The sequence below is a fragment of the Macrotis lagotis genome, chromosome 5, assembly GCF_037893015.1.
Source record: "Macrotis lagotis isolate mMagLag1 chromosome 5, bilby.v1.9.chrom.fasta, whole genome shotgun sequence".
Lineage (NCBI taxonomy): Eukaryota > Metazoa > Chordata > Mammalia > Peramelemorphia > Peramelidae > Macrotis > Macrotis lagotis.
In genome coordinates this window covers 237,115,631-237,135,865 of record NC_133662.1, presented here as the reverse complement: position 1 = coordinate 237,135,865, position 20,235 = coordinate 237,115,631, and the positions used below count along the sequence as shown (strand labels likewise).

The 20,235-nt window shown below is 43.2% G+C and overlaps 1 protein-coding gene across 1 annotated transcript; it reads right to left on the bottom strand.

Moving 5' to 3' along the window:
- Positions 1–15,928: 15,928 nt before the first annotated feature.
- COPRS (coordinator of PRMT5 and differentiation stimulator) lies at positions 15,929–20,076 on the bottom strand. The gene is made up of 4 exons (XM_074190097.1): positions 19,774–20,076; positions 18,063–18,108; positions 16,556–16,753; positions 15,929–16,414 (listed from the first exon to the last, which is right to left on the bottom strand). Exons 1-4 carry the CDS (start codon positions 20,074–20,076, stop codon positions 16,245–16,247), a joined length of 717 nt encoding a protein of 238 aa, XP_074046198.1. The 3' UTR covers positions 15,929–16,244.
- Positions 20,077–20,235: the final 159 nt, after the last annotated feature.

Here is a 20,235-nt window from a genome sequence, read left to right as displayed (position 1 = left end):
GAGAAGACGACCTCTCTTTATATGATTTCCATGATGTCTGGGTGCTTTTCTTTTCCATACCAACCCAAGGTCCTGACTTTCACAGAGGTATGATGGGTTCTTGCTAAGACATGACTGATTGACTCCCCAGTGTCACAAGAAGGTACCCTCTAAGGACTGGTTGAGGGTGGGGGTACTATACTATTCAAGCCTGGGGCATGGAAGCTTCCAGTACAGGGTGAGCACATCAGACCAAAGGTCCCTGGGGTGGATCCAGAACAGAAGCACCCTTATGCAAATAAACCATATGGATTTCAAAAGTAAAAACAAAAACCCAAAGAATTTTTTTTGACCAATCACAGTTGCTTTAGTGAATATGTATTTTACACTCAAGGAAAGGTTTTCAAAAAGAAGATAGATGCCTTGGAAGGCAACATGGGAAGTTCTTTCCAACTCTAAGATTGTAAATTCCATGTCCTTTTGGTCAGGATAGTTTTCCTGTAGGAAGGGGAGTGTGTTGACAAAAGGGCAAGAATTTGAAATGCAGAAGAGCAAGGGAAAACAGGCACTTATTAAGTTTCTACTATCTGTCTGACAGAGTTAATCACTTTACAAATACTATCTCATTTGATCTTACCAATGGCTTTGGGAAGTAGATGCTCTTCTAAGCTCTTACTTTATAGTTGAGGAAACTGAGGTAGACAGAGGTGAAGTGACTTGCCCAGGGTAACACAGATAATAGTAGTGTCTGAGCCTGGATTTGAAGTCAGGTTTTCTTGACTCCAGGACTAATATTATACCTTCTTCATAGAGGTGAGAGGACTTTTCAGGCAGGGATGGCATTTAAAAAAACAAAATGGTGAGAATATAGAGAGTTCATTCAAAGGGGGAAAATAACTAAAATAATCATACTGAAAGATGAGGGAATAAAATGGAGTCAGCAAAGGAAACTGAAAAACCAGGCAGAAAGGCAGAAGGAAAAACACAAGAAAGCAATGTCACAAGAGCTAAAGAAGGGTTTTCAGGGCAGAGGATTCAAGATTGAAAAATGCCACAAGAAGTCAGAGGATGAGGATTGGGATGGGGGAGAGAGGAAAGGTCAATAGACTTGTCAAGTAAAAAGTCACCAAGAGCATTAAGGAGAGACAGACAGACAGAGAGAGCCAGAAAGAGAAACAAAGAATAGAGAGGAGAGACAGAGAGACAAAGAGACAAAGAGAGACAGAGAGAGAAAGAAAGAGAGTGACAGAGACAGAGAGAGAGACAGGCAGAGACAGAGACAGAGTCAGACAAGAGAAAGAAGAGAGACTGAGTGTGAGACAGAGAAAGAGAGAGAGAGACAGAGAGAGAAGAAGAGAGGAGAGGAGGGGGAGAGAGAAAGAGAGAGAGAGAGAAAGAAGGTAGAAAGAGAGAGAAAGAGGCAAAGAGAGGAGAGAAAGTAAAAGAAACAGAAGAAAGATACAGAAGGAAAGAAAAAGCAGAGAGCAAAGGAGACAGAGAATGAACAGAGACTGGTGGAGGAAGAGGAAAAAGCAGGGACTACAGTCTGTGATGGAGGACTATAAGTCGTATTACAGAGCATTAAGGAGGAATAAATAAAGAAATAAATGGAGATATCAGGTGTTCATAATTAGATTTTTCCCCAGTTCAATCTGAAAATTATACATCAGGTTGAAAATCTGAATGAGGATGAGGAGAAACTGAAGGAAATATGAAATATGAGGGATCTTTAAGGAGAGATCTTTTTGTTTATCCAGTATGACCTCGGCAGATCTTGTGATCTCCCTGAGGTAGGTATTTCCTCTATCCCACATTGAAGACTGCCCTTTAAGTCCCTTAACACCATGGGGGGCATGCAGCCATCCCTCTCACAATGTGGCCAGCTTTTCTCTAATCATCTGTCTCTTGGGTGACATCTGGAATATTGCTTCTTGCAAGCAGTTCACAGTTGGTGAGAAGCTATAACCTACTTACATCCACCGTGTATCTCTCCATTATCCTTTAGATAAGCCGACTTCTCCAAGATGGCAGCATTCCATGATTCATCACCATCTAATAGCATCACCAGGAGAATATTGGTGTCAAAGAGATGGTTTTGTTTCAGTGGAGAGAAATGTGGGATTGTAACACTGCACTGAATATAACAATGCCCTGAAGGGACCCTGTGGAATGTGGATAATTCAGGGAGGGGCAATCAGAGCATCTGCTGATAAGTTGACATGTGTGGCAGGTTTACTCTATAAACATCTCTTTAGGATCTTCAGAAGGAAAAGATATATGTCTATATTAAATATATGATAATAGATAGTATTATAGAAATACATAGTATTTCTATAATAGCATATATTTATATTTATTATTATAATATATATTTATATAATAGTATAAATATATAGTATAGTAATATATAAATATATTTATAAAAGTATATATTTAATAATAGTATGAATATATTATAGCAATATATAGTTTTTTATATAGTAATATATAAAATATAGTAAATACATAATAAATATCTAGTAATTAATTATATAATAAATCTATATGGTATTTATATTTTCAGAAAGGAGGTATACTTAATGCTCACTCACTCTCTTCTCTCTCTCTCTCTCTCTCTCTCTCTCTCTCTCTCTCTCTCTCTCTCTCCCTCCCTCTCTCTCTACCAGAATTCCTGAAGACTGTCATATGGAAGCTAGAGATTCATCTGGAGATGTTTCATTTGGAGAAAAGAAGGCCCGGAAGGAACCAGGTTGGTGGGGGAGGGGTTGGAGATGATTGATTGACAGATTGATTCAAAGTTGTAGAGATGAAGATTTTAGCTAGATGTAAGGAAAACCATCCCAACAATCAGTTTCCCCAAAGAGAAAGAAGTGGCTTCAGGGAGCAGCAAGTTCCCCATAGCTGGTGATCTTTCAGCAGAAGCTAGATGACTACTCATCAAGGGTTGCTTTTGAGGGAGTTCCTATTCTAATAGAGGCTAAACTACATCCAAAGTTCTTGACTTAAGGACCATAAATTTGTTTTTGTTTGTTTTTGGATAACTATTTCAATACAGCTGATTTCCCTTGTGATTCTCTGTATTTTATTTTGTGCATTTAAAAACATGACTCTGAGAAGGGGGGGGGATCTGTCCATAGGCTTCTCCAAAGTAATAACAAGGTCCTAGAACCAAAAAAGGGTTAAGAACTCCTGGACTGGGTGATCTTTGAGGTCCTATCCAGCTCTGAGTTTCTGTAATTATTTAAATGTCAAGAGAAAGCACGGGGCTGTATAACATCAGAAAGGTCACTAAGCAAGGTTGAGGAATCACCTGTAGAGTTCTGGGAAAAATAGAGCTCTTGTCCATCTGGGGATGGCCCAAATGAAGGCCCTTAAGAAAGGGCAGTGGCGGGGCAGCTAGGTGGTGCAGTGGATAGAGCACCAGCCCTGGAGTCAGGAGGACCTGAGTTCAAATCAGCCTCAGACACTTAATAATTGCCTAACTGTGTGACATTGGGCAAGCCACTTAACCCCCACTACCTTGCAAAAACCTTAAAAAAAAAAAAAGAAAAGAAAAGAAAGAGTAGTGTTGCCCAATGGACAAAAGGTCTCTCTGGCCCCACTGCATGCACGTGGCTAAAGTCAGTTATTTTCCAGTTTTTTTTTTCACTGACTGTTTGACTGATAAGGATCAACCCATGGGTGTGGTTAGAAATTGTTCACAGAAGTCTAGCTTAGAGTCCACGTCAAAGGAAAATTTTCCTTTGAGGAAAATGAGAGTAACTCTCACTCCCAAAAGAGGAATAATTTGAAAATCTGCTCAAGTCCTACATGCCCATTCCCCAACTCTGGAGGGGATGATAACTGAGGAGCACCCAGAGAGGTGAGAGCCAGAGAAGGAAATTCTAGGCTGTACCAGGAAACATGTTCCTTATAAATACATAGATGTAAGTGCACAGATTGGGCCCTTTACACCAATGCTTTGTAAAATACTTGTGTGGTTTGGTGGGGAACCAGTGGTGCTTAAATACCCTCCTCCCAGAGCTTACAATGAGAAGATTACATTGCCAATCTTTCAGGATATCTGCGGTTAACAAAACAGTGTCCAAATAGTGGAAAATTCCACCTCTTAGCTGATTTGATAGATGTTGGACTTGTTCCATGCCCCACGGGTTCTGCCATCAGATTTGGTTAGTGTGAAACAGCACTGGGTTCTTCTTGAGAATAATAAATTTTATAAAGATCATTCCAACTATCAGTTTCCCAAAAACAAAAGGAACTGCTTCAGGGACTAGTGAGTTCACCATCACTGGTGATCATCCAACAGAAACTAGAGTCTCGATCTTGAGGGAAGGTCCCATGAGCTAAACAGTAGCAAGACCAAAAGCCAAGGAGAGCAAACCACTCACCAAGTAAGACGTTGAAGGGGACAGATGAATTGACACAAGTGGCCCAAAGAGGGTCCTCTGCTCAGGTTGATTCAAATTGAGATAAGATCTGAGGAATTGCCCAGGTGAGATCAAGAAGGGAGGGAGTAAAAAAATAAAATAAAAATTTTTTTAAAATTTAAAAAAAAGAATGAAGGGAGTAAAATTACACCCCAAAGATTCGGGGAGGCAGCAGAAAGACATCAGGGGAAAGCACCCTTTATCGAAACCTTCACCACCTTTATCCCCCGTCAAAGTTCCCCAGCAGACCCACCCTCCAATCTCAAGATTAAATAGACCTCATTGAGTTCTGGCCAAGGAATCATGATAACTCATATTTCAATAATGCTTTAAAGTCTACAGAGTGTTTACTCCTCCCCGGTCCTTAGTATAGTGTGTGTGTGTGTGTGTGTGTGTGTGTGTATATATATATATATACTATAATATAGTATAGTAATATGGATATATATATATATATATATATATAATATAGTACATATATTTTCATGGATAAAAATACCAAAGTTCAGAAGTGATGTAACTCACCCCAGTTAAGGTTTCAACCCAGGCCTCCTGGTTCCTGAGTCCTTCTCCTGAGACAGGTTGCCTCTAACTTCCTAGGTCAGAGAATAAGTTTAAATACTTGGAATCTAACAGTTTAGAACTCTAGAGGCTTAAGGAATGGAATGAGCTCTGTGAGGATAAGGATCATCTCTTGCCTCTTTTTCTATCCCTAGCCCTTAGCACAGCCTCCAATATAAGTGTTTGTTGATTGAATGAGTTGGCAGGGTCCATTGCAATCTCAATTTCATTAGTGCTATCCTTCTTTAAAACTTCAGTAAAGGGGCAGCTAAGTGGCACAGTGGATAGAGCACCAGTCCTGGAATCAGGAGGACCTGAGTTCAAATATAGCCTCAAACACAATAATTACCAAGTTGTGTGACCTTGGGCAAGTCACTTGACCCATTGCCTTAAAAAAAAACTTGGGGTGGCTAGGTGGCACAGTGGATAGAGCACCAGTTCTGGAGTCAGGAGGACCTGAGTTCAAATCCGGCCTTAGACACTTAATAATTACCTAGCTGTGTGACCTTGGGCAAGCCACAAGGCAACCCACTGCCTTGCAAAAACTAAAAAAAAAAAAAAATACCACATTGCCTCAGATCAAAACCAGAGCAGGAGGCCAATGTTCCTCCTCTTATTATACCTTTCAGCTCCTAGGAGCCGTCCCTTCTCACCTTGATGGCTTATGCATGCCCCCCTGAAACAGAAGGGCCACTGTTATAGAATCAATGACTTTCTATCCCTTAGCCCTTCCTCTAACGTCTAGCACTGGCGTGTTGTGTTAAGCAATTATTAAGTGCGTTCTATTTTCTAGGTAGTGGATATACAAAAATTAAAAAGTTCCAGTCACAAGGAGCTTACACCTACAAGGAAGACAATATTCACATTGTACAAGTGTGGCACACATTCAGATTGGAGTCTCCCTTAGGAGTAACTACTACTTTGAGTTCTAGGGATAACCCAGGGGAAAGTTCAATTCTCCACACTAGCTCCTGAGTTCCGACTGGTGTGTGCTTCTAATTATAATTACTCTTGGGTATATATTAAGCATCAAAATTAATTTTAAAAATATGTAATTTATTAACAAATGAAAGCAATAATAGATATATAGCTATAAATAAAGATGACAGTTATAGATATTACTAGAGTCACACCTTTAAAATATAACTGATGTATTTTCATTTGTCTAGAAATTTAGTATTACTTTATTCAGAATCTCTCAAGACATTAACTTTCCTCTCTGGAATTCCCTTCATAAGATAAAGTTGAAAACTGTTTCTTCAGGGAAGAAAAAATATTTCTCTTCATCTCTTTTCTCTCTGTGTCTTCTTTTAGCCTCTCCCCAGCAATGACAGGACACGTCTCTTCATTGTCTCTCAAGGTAACTCTTTTAAGAGTCACTCTCCACAATTTATCAAGTAGATTCACATAGATGAAAAAGTCAAAAACATACATTCTCTCCCTGTCTCCCCAGAGAGAGGCAAACATGGATCATAGATAAACACATCTTCTACCTAACTCCATAGGGAAAAATACTGTACATCAATCTGCTTCCGGAATGACAATTCGACTTATCCACATGAGTTATATTTCCCCCAATATTATAGTTCTTAAAAACTGCAGTAACACTCTCTGAGCTCTTATAGAGACAGTAAAGATCCTCATGAGACGGTTATTTGAACAAAGGGTGTTGTAAGAATGCATATACAAAATAATTAAATATAACATAACTTGGTGGAAGCGGGAGGGGAAAGACAGGAAAGATTTCAGGTATAAGACGCTCTTTGGTTGAGTTTTAAGTCCTGTAGATGGTGGAGAGGAGGGGAGTTGTTTTGCTTCAATTGTATCCTATTTTTGTGACTTCACATGAGGTTTTCTTGGCAAAGATACTGGAGTAGTTTGCCATTTCCTTCTCCAGTGGATTAAGACAAACAAGTTAAGCGACTTGCCTAGAGTCAAACAGCTAGTGAGATCAAGTTTGAACTCAGGTCTTTCTTACTCCAAGCCTGGTGCTCTATACACAGAGCCATCTAACTGCCAGAAAGAACATTCCAGTAATACTCCCCCATTCTGTACAAATGCATAGAAATGGGAAATAGCAAGTTGTATGTAAGAAACAATAAGAAGGTCAAATCTGGTTGGGTATAGGGTGTTGGAATATACAATAGTATAGTGATATACAGTATGGATGAAAAAGTATTCAATTGCACTGCTCTCATTGAATTATATTATTAGTACTAATATTTTAAAAGCAAAAAAGATTGGTAAAATCTTGAAAATAAATTTTTTTAAATTTTACATTTTAAATTTTTAAAAAAATTTAAAATAAATTTAAAAATAAATATGCATTTTAAAAATAAAATTTTAAATTATTTTAAATTTATTTTATTTTATTCTATCATATATATTTTAAAATACATATTAGTAGAATAGTACATTACAGGCATAGCTCATTTTTTTACTTGTGCTTTTTTAATTAAATATCACAGATATCATTTTTTTTGCAAGACAATGAACTTAAGTAACTTGTCCAAGGTCACACAGCTAGGTAATTATTAAGTATTTGAGGCTGAATTTGAACTCAGGTCCTTTTGACTCCAGGGCGGGTGCTATATCCACTGTGCACCTAGCTGCCTTTAGCTATTGTTATTTTTTCTATCTTTTCCTTTTTTTTTATAAATTGAAACCTTACCTTAAGCTAAGTTATCATTGCCATTTTCCAACAGCACATGCTCATATCATGTCTCTGTGTGACATTTTTGTAATTCTCATAACATTCAAACTTTTTCATTATTATTTCTGCTATAGTGATCTGTGATCAGTGATCTTTGATGTTACTATTGTCATTGTTTTGGACTATCCTCTAGTTATTTCCCCTTCTCTCTCTCCCTCTGCTTGGATGTCTCTATTCCCTGAGACCCACAATATTGAAATTAGGCCACTTAATAATCCTATAATGACCTGTTGGAATGAAAGGAAGAGTCAATTGAAGTAACAAACTCTATTTTTGTCTTATTTTAAGAAATTGCCACAGTTGCCCCAACCTTCAACAGCCACCGCCATGATCAGTCAGCAGCCTTCAACATGGAGGCAAGACCATCCTCCATCAAAAAGATTATGACTTGTTGAAGGCTCAGATAATGGCTAGCATTTTTTAGCAAAAAAGTATTTTTAATTAAGTTACATATGCATTGTATTTTTAGACATAATACTATTGCACACTTAATAGACTATGATATAGTGTAAACCTAATTTTTACATGCACTAAGAAAATAAAAAATTCACATGGTTCATTCTATTATGATATTGGCTTTACTGAAGTGATCTGAAACTGAATTCTTTTTTTTCTCCAATGGGTTTTTTATTTAGGTTTTGTTTGGGTTTTGGTTTTTTTTTTTTGCAAGGCAATGGGGTTAAGTGGCTTGCCCAAGGCCACACAGCTAGGTAATTATTAAGTGTCTGAGATCGGATTTGAACCCAGGTACTCCTGGCTCCAGGCCCGGTGCTCTATCCATTGTGCCACCGAGCCGCCCTGAAACTGAATTCTTTATGTATATATAAATAAATGTGTCTAAATTGGGGACATATCACATTTTTAAGGGGTTTTTTGGTAAGGTAATGGGGTTAAGTGGCTTGCCCAAGGCCACACAGCTAGGTAATTATTAAGTGCCTGAGGCCGGATTTGAACCCAGTTACTCCTGACTCCAGGGCCGGTGCTCTATCCACTGTGCCACCTAGCCACTCCATCAACATATTTTTTTAATTGTTTTTGGTGCACAATTTTAAAAGTTTATACGAGAACTCAATCCTATTGTGATAGCCTCCTATTTGTTTTTCCTGCATTCAGCAGCAAAATTTATATTCCAAAAATATAGGTCTGAGTAGGCCACTCCCTTGCTCAAAGAACTTTCAGTAGCTCCCCATTGTCTCTAAAATTAAAAAAAAAAAAAAACAAATTCCTCCCTTTATCATTTAAAACAATTCACTAGTTCTTCCTGGATACTACCAAATCTCTCTCAACATCACATTATCTTGGGGCAGCTAGGTGGCGCAGTGGATAGAGCACCGGCCCTGGAGTCAGGAGTACCTGGGTTCAAATCCGGTCTCAGACACTTAATAATTGTCTAGCTGTGTGGCCTTGGGCAAGTCACTTAACCCCATTGTCTTGCACAAAAAAAAAAAGATTGTAAGCTACAGAGGTGTCCCCCTAGTTTACTGAGTAGGGAAATTATGATGTATAGATGGATGGATGATTGATGGATGGATAAGTAGATTTGCATGTATATAATTATATATGTATAATTAGTTATACATTTATAGATAGTCTTAATAGCTAAAAGCTACATTAAGACTTTGGGACACCCTATATTTGGAAATGAACAGGATGCAAAACAAAAGAGAACAATTTTAAATTAATTTGCTTAATTTAAAATTATGGATTATATTTCCTCACTTGGGAATTCCCTCTTCCATTTAAATCAGAGGCTCAGTCCCTGTGCTATCATTATCATTATTATTATTATTATTATTATTATTATCATTATTATTATTATTAGTTCAATCCCAAGTTCATTACAAATAAGACTCATTTCCCTCTGGACTTATCTCCCTAGCAAGATGATTGGCCCTGATAAAACTGTTGTTGTTTTAATATCTTGAGAGCAAAAAGATTTTTTAAAATTAATAAATGAATTATTATCCTTGTTATCTTGACAATGTCTCCCCCATCTGTGCCTTAGAAGTTGATGCACTCTGAGGTACCACCTCACACCAATATAACAGCTCTGTTTGTGGTGGCAAAGAGTTGGAAATCAAATAAATGTCCTTCATTTGGGGAGTGGCTTAGCAAACTGTGGTATACGTATAATGGAACACTATTGTTCTATTAGAAACCAGGAGGGATGGAAATTCAGGAAAGCATGGAAGGATTTGCATGAACTAATGCTGAGTAAGATGAGCAGAACCAGAAGAACATTGTACACCCTAACAGCAACATCGGGGTGATGATCAACCTGGATGGACTCACTCGCTTCATCAGTACAACAATCAGGGATAATTTGGGGCTGTCTGCAATGGAGAATACCATCTGTATCCAGAGGAAAAAATTGTGGAGTTTGAACAGAGACTAAGGACTATTACCTTCAATTTGGGGGGGAGGACCATTATCTTATTATATAATTTTGTTATCTCTTATACTTTATTTTTCTTCCTTAAGGATATGATTTCTCTCTCATCACATCTAATTTAGATCAATGTACATCATGGAAACAATGTAAAGACTATCAGACTGCCTTCTGTGGGGGGGTGGGGGGAGGGAAACAAGATTAGGGGGAAAATTGTAAAATCCAAAAATAAATGGATGAATAAATAAATGAATGAATGAATGAATGAATAATTAAATAAATAAATAAGTGAACAAATGAATAAATAAATAACTAGATAAATAGATAAGTAAATTAATTAATTGATAAATAAATAAAAATAAAAGAAGTTCATGCAGCTAAAGCTCCTACTCCACACCTCTCCTGAGAAAACTCTCAGCTTAGGAGCTCGCTGGCTGTTAGCTGGGATTAGCAAGAGACTTCCAGATTCCCAGGGACAGGGATTCTCCATGGGGACAGAAAGGACCCCAAGTTTCAGGAGCCTGTCCATACATAATGACATGGTCTTTGGCACCACCTGCTGGGAGAAGGAGGAAACTCAGGCCAAGAGTAGATGGTTGGGGGTCTGCAGCTGACAGGGTCCAGGTCTGAGCCTTGGCCTTTGCAAGACACGTGGCTTTGACTCCACAACAGAAGTCAACTAATGAGAAATGGCAGCATTTCTGGAACCATAAGCGCCTCCTTGGGGAAAAAGAAAAATAATCTCCTTGCAACCGTCCAAAAAGTGATCCTAAACGTCTCCATGGTTTTTTCTTTTCTAGTCTAGTAGAATGGGAGGTGCATTAAATCTCGAACCAGAGCATACACCTTCAAATCCAAGAGACGCGCCTGAGTATCATCCAATCACACTGCAAGCATCATTGTCTTCCCCTGTAAAATGAGGGAATGGAATGAGATAACCTGGGAGGTGTCTCTGCAGGACCTTGGTTGCTTAAATGCTCTAGGACTCAGTTTCCCTTTTTTGTAAAACTTTACAGTTTTACAATGAAGGGCCTGGGCTAAAATAAAATATGGATTCCTCAGTTTAGCTTCTAAAGTCCTAGACCACCTGTCCTTGCTCCCCCTACTCCATTGTTGAACAGAACTCATCAGTCATTCAGCCAAATTGCCCTAATTCACTGAAGACACCCCCACCTTCTATCTCAGGGTTGTTGCTCTGACTAGTTTCCCTGCCAGGATCGCATTATCTCCTTGCCTTCTCCTGATAGGAGCTCCCTTCTCTGAAGATTCCATGCAGACCTCATCTCAACGAAGCCCTTCCCCATCCCCCATCCTTAGCCAATGTTCTCCCATAGGACCCATGTGTCTATCTGAGTTTATTCATTAACTTTATATTTATGCTGCACGTTTTCATGGGGCCGAGGGGTGGTGCAGGTCAATAGTGACTTAGCACAGCCCCCCTTCACTCAAATCCAGTTCAAGTGTTTGGCATGGCATCACTTCCCCAATGCCCTGGTCTTCTTCAAGAATGAAGGATAAACATCATCCTCATTGCGAATCTTGTCTCCCTAACATCTAGCAAGGTGCTTGACCTTGATAAGGCCTAAAGGCTAAAGGAGAAGGAAAGTATTATAGGATTAAGAGTTGGGAAGACCTTAGAGATCAGCTAATCTACCATCGGCAGTGAGGAAAGCAAAGCCCAAGGAGGAGTACATTGTCCAGGACATATTAGATGGGGAGAGGAATGGTGAGCATGTTAGAGCTGATGGTTCTTAATTATGGCCAACATTTGGATTTGTTTTGCTTCACAATTAATATTTGTTAAAAGAGAGAGCTGAAGGTTTTGGTGGGGCTTGTTTTGGGTTTTATTTTTAAATAAAGAGGGAAGGGATTTGAGAAAAGGAGGGTTAAAGGAGGCCAAAATTTGTTTTAAAAAATACAAGTCAGGCCAATATGTCCAGAAAGGACAATGATCAATGTTGGAAGGGATGTGGAAATCTGGGACACTAATACATTGTTGGTGGAACTGTGAACTCATCCAACCTTTCTGGAGAGCAATTTGGGACTACACCCAAAGGGCAACAAAAACGTGCATACCCTTTGACCCAGCAATACCACTGAAGAGATTATGAAAAAGGGTAAAAACATCACTTGTACAAAAATATTCACAACAGCTCTGTTTGTGGCAAAGAATTGGAAATTAAGTGAATATCCTTCAATTGGGGAATGGCTTAGCAAACTGTGGTATATGCATGTCATGGAACACTATTGTTCTATTAGGAATCAGGAGGGATGGGAATTCAGGGAAGTCTGGATTTGCATGAACTGATCCTGAGCGAGATGAGAACCAGAAAAACACTGAGCTATCCTAACAGCAACATGGGGGTGATGATCAACCTTAATGGACTTGCTCATCCCTTCAGTGCAACAACCATAGACAATTTGGGGCTGTCTGCAATGGAGAATACTATCTGTATCCAGAGAAAGAATTATGGACTTTGAACAAAGACCAAAGACTATTACCATCAAATTAGGGAAAAAAGAATTATATTATTATGTAATTTTATTATCTCATACTTTATTTTTCTTAAGGATATGAGTTCACTGTCATCACATTCAACTGAGATCAATGTATAACTTGGAACCAATGAAGGGTGGCTAGGTGGCACAGTGGATAGAGCACTGACCCGGGAGTCGTCAGGAGTACCTGAGTTCAAATCCGCCTTCAGACACTTAATAATTACTTAACTGTGTGACCTTGGGCAAGCCACTTAATCCCACTGCCTTGCAAAAAAATAAAAGCTTTGACTGAAAAAAAAAAGTCAATGAAGTATTCTTTTAAAATGGCACAGAGAAGAAAAGTTCAAAGGGAGACACTGACCAGCAGTACATTCAGTTTCTTATATATTCTGAAAAAATTATCAATTTCTAGTAGGAGAGGGAAATCCTCAAATGATGAAGTCACAAAAACCTCCAATGTAAGGTATTCTTGAATAAATTAATCAACTTAAAAGCATTATTGAATGAAACTGATATCCATCAAGAAGCTTCTTGTGAATGGTCAAATCACACATCCATTAGGCCTTTGTACAACAGAAGTAGTTCACTCATTGGTCCAGATTCAAGCAAGCTTTATAGAGGAAATGTACTCCCTATAAAAGAGCAGCTAGGGTAGGGAACAGGAATGGAAGGGACTTTACTTTGCAAAGGACTTTGCTACTGGATCAGGAAATCCTTCCTGGCTGGCAAAGAAAACACACCCAAGGACAGGTATGGAGGCAGATGGTACCAAAAAGAGGAAGTGGCTTCAAGGATTGCAGATCTATGGTCCTAGGTCAAAAGAGGTTCAGACCCCAGGGCCGCAGCTGAGTGGCCCACAAAGCAGAAATGCTACCTAAAGAGGGAAGCTGAGAGAAACTGTACACAGAAAGGACTTCCAGAAACAAGAATTGGAAATTACTCTTTTGGTACCTGGGTATCCTACATTTGTACACTATTATCTTACTCTGAAGTTGAGTCCACTATTCCCTCAACTGTTCTGTCTGTTTCACCAAGTGCATCTCAGGATTTAAAGGAAGACTTTTCTGTTTAATATTTTTATTTTCTCCCAATTACATGGAAAAACAATTTTTAACATGTTTTTTAATTTTGAATTCCAAATTCACTCCTCTCACCTTTCCCCTAAGATGGCAAGCATTTGATAGAAGTTATACTTGTGCAGTCATGCAAAATATATTTTATTAATCATGTGAAAGAAGAAAAACAAGAAAAATAAAGTTTTTAAAAAGTATACTTTGATCTGCATTCAGACTACCCGTTCTTTATCTGAGGCAGACAGCATTTTTCATCCGAAGTCCCTCAGAATTATCTTGGATCACTGTATTGCTGAGAAGAGTTAAGTCATTCATAGTTAATCATCACACAACATTGCTGTTACAATGTTCTGCTCACTTCACTCGGCATCAGTTTATATAACCTGTTTCCAGGTTTTTCTGAAGGCGTCCACCTCATCCTTTCTTGCAGCATATATACCACAACTTGTTTCGCCACTTCCTATTTGAGGGACATCCTCTGCTCTCAATTACTATTGATTAGAGAAAAGCAAATTAAAGTAATTCTAATCAACTAATATGACAGAAAAGGAAAATGACTAATATTGGCAATGTTGGAAAACCTAGACACGGATGCAAGGTGTAGTTGTGAACTGATTCAATCATTCTGCAGAGCAATTTGGAACTGATGTATTAGTGCCTCTGTTCAAAACGAAAATTAAGATAACTATCGCTAAACCCTAAATTACTAGGTGATCATTAATGGGAGCACATTGGGAGGGGCTTGTGAGCCATAGTATTAGGGGTCAGTCATCTGCACAACTGGGTAGCAGTCAATTCTGGGACCCAAACTCGATAGTGACTGTAACTTGAGGGGGTATGTATATGGTGTTATATTCTTTTTTCTGTTCTTTTTATATATAAATTTCATCTTATCAAGTTCAGAATAATAAAAATTTTAAAAGGCCCTAAGGTTAACTTAAATAATAACCTTCATTCCTTGAATTTTGACCAAGGCTTTTAAGAGTTAAGATTAGTTATTCTCTTGACAGAGCACAGGCCTTGACTTCCCTTAAAGAAAGCTCTAGTTCATTGCTTCACAGGCACTGAGAATTGTTTTGCTTAACTAATTATGTTTGTTTAATTGACCATTATTAGGCACATGTTCTTGAAATGTTAGATTTAGGACTTTAAAAAAATTTACTTGTCTCAAGTAAGATTTGAAAATACAGCCTTATTTGTTTCAGAGATAATTCAATTCTACAAAAACATATTAAGGGTCTATTATGTACAAAGCAAGAGGTTGTGTGGGGTCAGAGATCAATCCTAAGGTTTCCAGATCAATCCTGAGAGTCAGGAAAAGCCGAGTTCATGTTCTCCTTCTGCACTGGGCTGTAATCCCAATTAAATCATCAAACCTCTTCATAGAACAGGAAACAGTTATACAGACTGTTACAAAATAAAAGAGATATATATATATATATATTAATAGAAGAAATTTCCTCGTTGGGAGTTTCCTACACCAAGGAAATCACAAGTCTAGTTTTCAGAAAAATGTGCACTCTGGATGAAAAGGCCCTACCTGAGGAAATTAGAAGATCCAAATCCAAATGTAGCCTCACTTACTCCATATGATCTTGGGCAAGTCACTTATCTGCTGCCTCAGCTCCCTCAATTGTAAAATAGGAATAACTCTACTCTTACATGACATATCTGTAAAGTATTTAGTACAGTGCACAGACCCCACCCTTTCCTTTGAGTAGCTTTTGTTCTACCAATGAGAGTGGAGGAAGGAGAGGGGGGGGAAGGGGGGAGAGGGAGGGAGATTGGGGTGGATTTAGATTCTGGACTTGTCTGCCACTTCCTTCTCCAGCTCATTTACAGATGAGGAAAGTGAGGCAAATGGGGAAGCACCTTCCCTAGGATCAGATCACATGGACAGTGACTGAGGCCAAATTTGAACTCCTATCATCCTGCCTCCAGGGCCAGCACTCTATCCATTGTGTCACCTAGGAATCCACATTGTACCATATATAAAATATTAAAAGATTTTTTTTTAAAAAGTGATGGGAAGAGGCCTTCTGAAGGGCTTTCATGTAGAAGGGGGCACACAGTTCTCAGGTCTCTGACTTCACAGAGACCATCCCCCCCACTCCCCCCTCAAGCCTTTCCTGATCAACAAGAGAGTGACACCAAGGCAGTACTAGGAAACCTCCAGACTTTTACTGATTTCTTTTTAAAAATGTGAAAAGCAGGCACCGGGAAGCCACGAGTCCAAACTGGTTCAGAAGCAGCCAACGAAAGGGGTTGGGGAATGACAAAAGCAGCATTCTGATTTTTCAACTTTTATTTAAGAAAAAAAAAAATCCCCCACCAGGATCCTCCTCCCCTCCTCTAATGCCACAGTGCCCACCCTTGTTCAGGCAGGATTATGCCAACAAAACAAAAAAAAACTGGAAAGAAAAGCTTTCTTTCCCTTCTTAAACATGACAGTCTATGAAAATGCAGCAGCTTCTAGGATCCATACCAACACTGCTCTCCAATGTGAGGTCCCACCTCACAAGCAGGAATAAGGAAATGCAATGGATGGGAAAAAGGCCAAGGGGAGACCGGCCCACAAGGCAGCAAAGTAACCCAGTTTCTCATCAGTCTTCAGCATCATCAAACTGCCCTGTCTCAAAGACCATTTTGGAATAGTGGGGAGTCAGGGGGGCAGGGTGGTGCCAGCTCGGATCATAGATCATGTCTCCCTGCTGGGCCCGAGGTGCCCAGAGACAGAATTCTTGAATGCTAGCACGGTGGATGTCTTCAGCACCTGAAAGAAGTTTCAAAAAATAAAGGAGAAAAGCCTCAATGATTGCAGGCAGCCTGGGGGGGGGGGGGTCACAGGCATGAACCCCTACACGGACATTAGGTTTCAACTCATCCAGGGCCCAAAGGGAGCAGCAACACCTACCGTACGGATTCCCCTGGTCAGCAATCAACTCGGTGTCCCAGTCCTCCTTATCAGGAGGTTCGGCCTCTGGGGAGTCACTGTTCTCCATCCCATCTTCCAGCTCCCAGTTCAAGTCTTCCTCAGAATCCTCAAAATCCTGCATCTCATCATCAAGAAGGTCCGTATCCCCAAGTAAGGGAATATTCTGGGCCCCACCAGCTGCAAAGTTGGCAGAGAAGAGGAAAAGTTCTATAAATTTCTGGCAAACACAAAAGTGGCCCTGGGCTGTTTTAAGTTTTTTAAATAAAAGCAAAACCCCAATGGAAAGGTCAGCAAATTTCCAATTAACAGCACTGACAGAGGAAAGTCATGATTTGGATAAAACAAAATTTATCTCTATTTGGCTCTAGTAGACAATCTGATTTTTCCCCAGAAAAATAAATGTTAAGTGTACACATCTCGGTATGTAAGTCACCTACCAACACTAGTTTTCCACATATTAAAAAAAAGAGGGGGAAGGGCAAGAGACATCCTGTGAATGCCCCTCATAGCAAAATCAGAGCCCTGGTGTGATTTAAAATTAAATAGAGAAATATGCTTCTGTAGCCCAAACAGTGATTCAGAACTTTTAACTATTAACAAATTTTTCAATATACAAATGCTGCTTTAGTACCAATTAATTTGTTTAAAAGTATTGCTGAATTAATAGAAGACTTTTTGTCCTTCAGTTTTCCCAAAGCACACATCCATTATCATCTAGGGGTTGTTTACACATATTTTGCTGCCTTTTCCCACAACAAGCATTGCAGGGGGAGACAAAGCCTGGCAAAAGGAACCCTCATAGGACCCTGGACACAAGAGGCATGGGATGGGCGGATAGGGGAAACCATGAGTTATTATTTTAATTCAAAAATTCTGCAGGATTTTAGGAGTCATTTAAATGATGAAAGAAACTATCTAGGGAGTTCTAGGTTTCTGATGCTGCTTTGGCAGACAACTCCAAGAGGAAAAAAACTAATACACAAAAGAGGAGTTGAGCCCAGCAAAGACGGGATAGATAAGATGTGAGAATAAGAAACAACAAGGAAGAGCTGCCAAGGCACCCAAGCGTCACAGCTGGAGGATCTCAGCTTGGATGGCATCCTTCAGGAGCCACAAGGCATAGGAAGGGACCTCACCAGGACCCTTACTTAAGAAAAGACCTGTCTGGTCTAATTCCACCCCAAAAGAAAGTGACCCTCACAGCACACCTGTTCTGGGGCATCCAGCTCTGGGAGCTGCCGGAGGGCAGCCCACTACATTCAGGAACAGCTTACAGTTAGCCAGGCTGGCTTTCCTGATTCCAAACCTTCATCTGCCTCTTGGTAGCTTCCACTCACTGGCCCTGGGTCCGGCGCCTAGCCGTGCAAGCAGAGCACGGTGACTGAGGCCCTTTCTCTCCATCACTGAGTCCGTCCTTCTGTCCCTCAACACCTGCCCAGGGAGGGTTACTTGCCTACTCTGGGTCTCCATCTCATGACCTCCTCACCTCCTTCCTTCTTTTGATAGATGTGGTCAGACATGGCCAAGCTGACCTGAACAAAGAAAAACAATTTGGAACCTTGGCACCTTCTCGTCGTTTCTCGGCTGAAAGAAAAATAACCGTCACTTAGCAGCGGCATTTCTGGAAAAATAATTTGGGAACCAGCATGCTTTCTTCCCGCTCCACGGCTCAACAAACCCACTGGCACGTTCTCTCCTTCCGTTTCAATAGCCCGTGAAGTCTCACTGCCTTCTAAGATCCTGGCTCAAATCGCTAAGCGATGAAGTACCCGCAGGACCCTGCCATTCATGCCCCTGCCATTCATGCCCCCTTGGGTCTCCATTAGTCCATCTTTAACAGGAGGGGTTGGCCTGGAGCTCAGCCCCCTTCCCATCCACCTTTGCTTGCTATGAGCCTCTGCACATACTCCGGCCACAAAATGAGGCAAAATCTGCTCTAGAACAGTCTATTGTTCCATCCCCCACTTATCCTGCCTTTATGTCGGGGCTCTCAAACTGGGGGCTCCGCAATGGTTCTTTAAATTTTAACCCCTGAATTTCGGTAACTGGCTCAAGGTTCGTGGGTGGGGCGCTGAGTGGTTACGGGTCAAAGGAGCTAAAACTGGCGGTTTCCAAAGAAATGATATAGAGAACGTCACGTCATCAGAAAACCGGCTCCCAAGGACCATCCAAGTGAGAGAGGCAAAGTAAGACAAGCGCGAGATGCCATCTCCCGGGAGGGGCAATGCTGCGGGCAGCGAGGTGGCAGAGGCGGAGCCCCGAGTTCAGGCGGGCCCCGGGCCCCAAGAGCCGCCCCGCTGCGGCCGGGGAGCCCGGACCCCCGGCCTGAGAGATACAAACGTCCCTGCGGGGGCCCGGGGGGGGGGGCAGCTCCGGGCAGAGGGCGCGGCCGCGCTGCGGCCCTGGGGGGCCCTGGGGGGCGGGGGCGCTTCGGCTCTGCGCATCCAGGGCCCGGGGGTCCGGCCTGTGGGGGGCACCGCGCCCCCCCCCGCCCCTCCTCTCCCGGGGCCCCAAGCCCAGGGGCCCCCGGACCTGCCGCGGGGCCCGAGGCCTCGCCTAGGCCCGGCTCGGCTGGCGGCCCCCCCCCCTCGGGCCCCCAGCGGGGTCCGGCCGCGGAGGAGGAGGAGGAGGAGGGGAGGAGGAGGAGGAGGAGGAGGAGGAGGAGGAGGAGGAGGAGGAGGAGGAGGAGGGCCGGGGCGCAGGGGCTGCCCCTCCCCCACCCGCCCCCCCCCGCGGCCTCGGGCCCAGCGTGGGCCGCGCCGCGCCCGGGTTTTGTGTCCGCGGACGCGGGGGGCGGCCCCTCCCCCCTGCAGCGCGGCGGGGACCCCCGGGGCCACAGGCGGGGGGGGGCAGCGGGGGGGGAGGGGGAGGGGCGCGGCCCGCGGCCTCCTCCGCGCCGGACAGGCCCGCAGGGAAGGGACTGGGCGGCGCGGCCCGGCCCGGCCCCGGCCCCGGCCCCATTCCCATCCCCATTCCCGCTCCCGCTCCCGGCCCGGCCCGGCCCGGCCCGGCTCCCGCTCCCGCTCACGGCCCGGCTCCCATCCCCATTCCCGCTCCCGCTCCCGCTCCCGGCCCCGGCCCCGGCCCCGGCCCCATTCCCATCCCCGCTCCCGCTCCCGCTCCCGCTCCCGGCCCGGCCCGGCTCCCATCCCCATTCCCGCTCCCGCTCCCGCTCCCGGCCCCGGCCCCGGCCTCACCGCCACGGCGCCGCAGGGCTCGCGCTCCGGCTCCGGCTCCGGCTCCGACTCCCGCTCCGGCGCCGCCCCCGCCCCCGCCTGGGCCCGCCCGCCCCGCGGCGGCGCCGCCTCCCCCCCCAGGTCCGCGTCCCCGCGCCCCGCCCCCGCCCCCGCCCCCGCAGCCCGCGGCTCCATGGCCGCCAGTCCCCGAGGCGCCGCCGCCCCCACGTGACGCCCGCCCCATGCTGCCGGCCCCAAGGCGACGGCGAGCGGCCAATCGGCGGCGGGGGCGGGGCGGGTCACGTGGGGGCCCGGCGCGGCCATTGGCGGGGCTCCCCGAGGACGGCGGCCGTGCGCGGGCAGCGGAGCCGGGCGGGTCACCCGGCCCTCGGCCCCGGGAAGGGCCTCGCGCCCCGGCGCCCGGCTGCCCCTCCGCCGCCCCCGGCTTGTCTGGAGACCCGGCCCCGCCAGGCCGCGGCCGGG

Bases quoted from the DNA above. Each gene is read 5' to 3' on its own strand.
- COPRS (XM_074190097.1), bottom strand. From the start codon at position 20,076: ATGGCCGCGCCGGGCCCCCACGTGACCCGCCCCGCCCCCGCCGCCGAT. The intron at 16,754-18,062 runs GTGAGGAGGTCA...CCAACTTTGCAG, and splicing joins CTATCAAAAGAAGGAAGGAG to CTGGTGGGGCCCAGAATATT. The intron at 16,415-16,555 runs GTAGGTGTTGCT...AACTTCTTTCAG, and splicing joins TGACCAGGGGAATCCGTACG to GTGCTGAAGACATCCACCGT.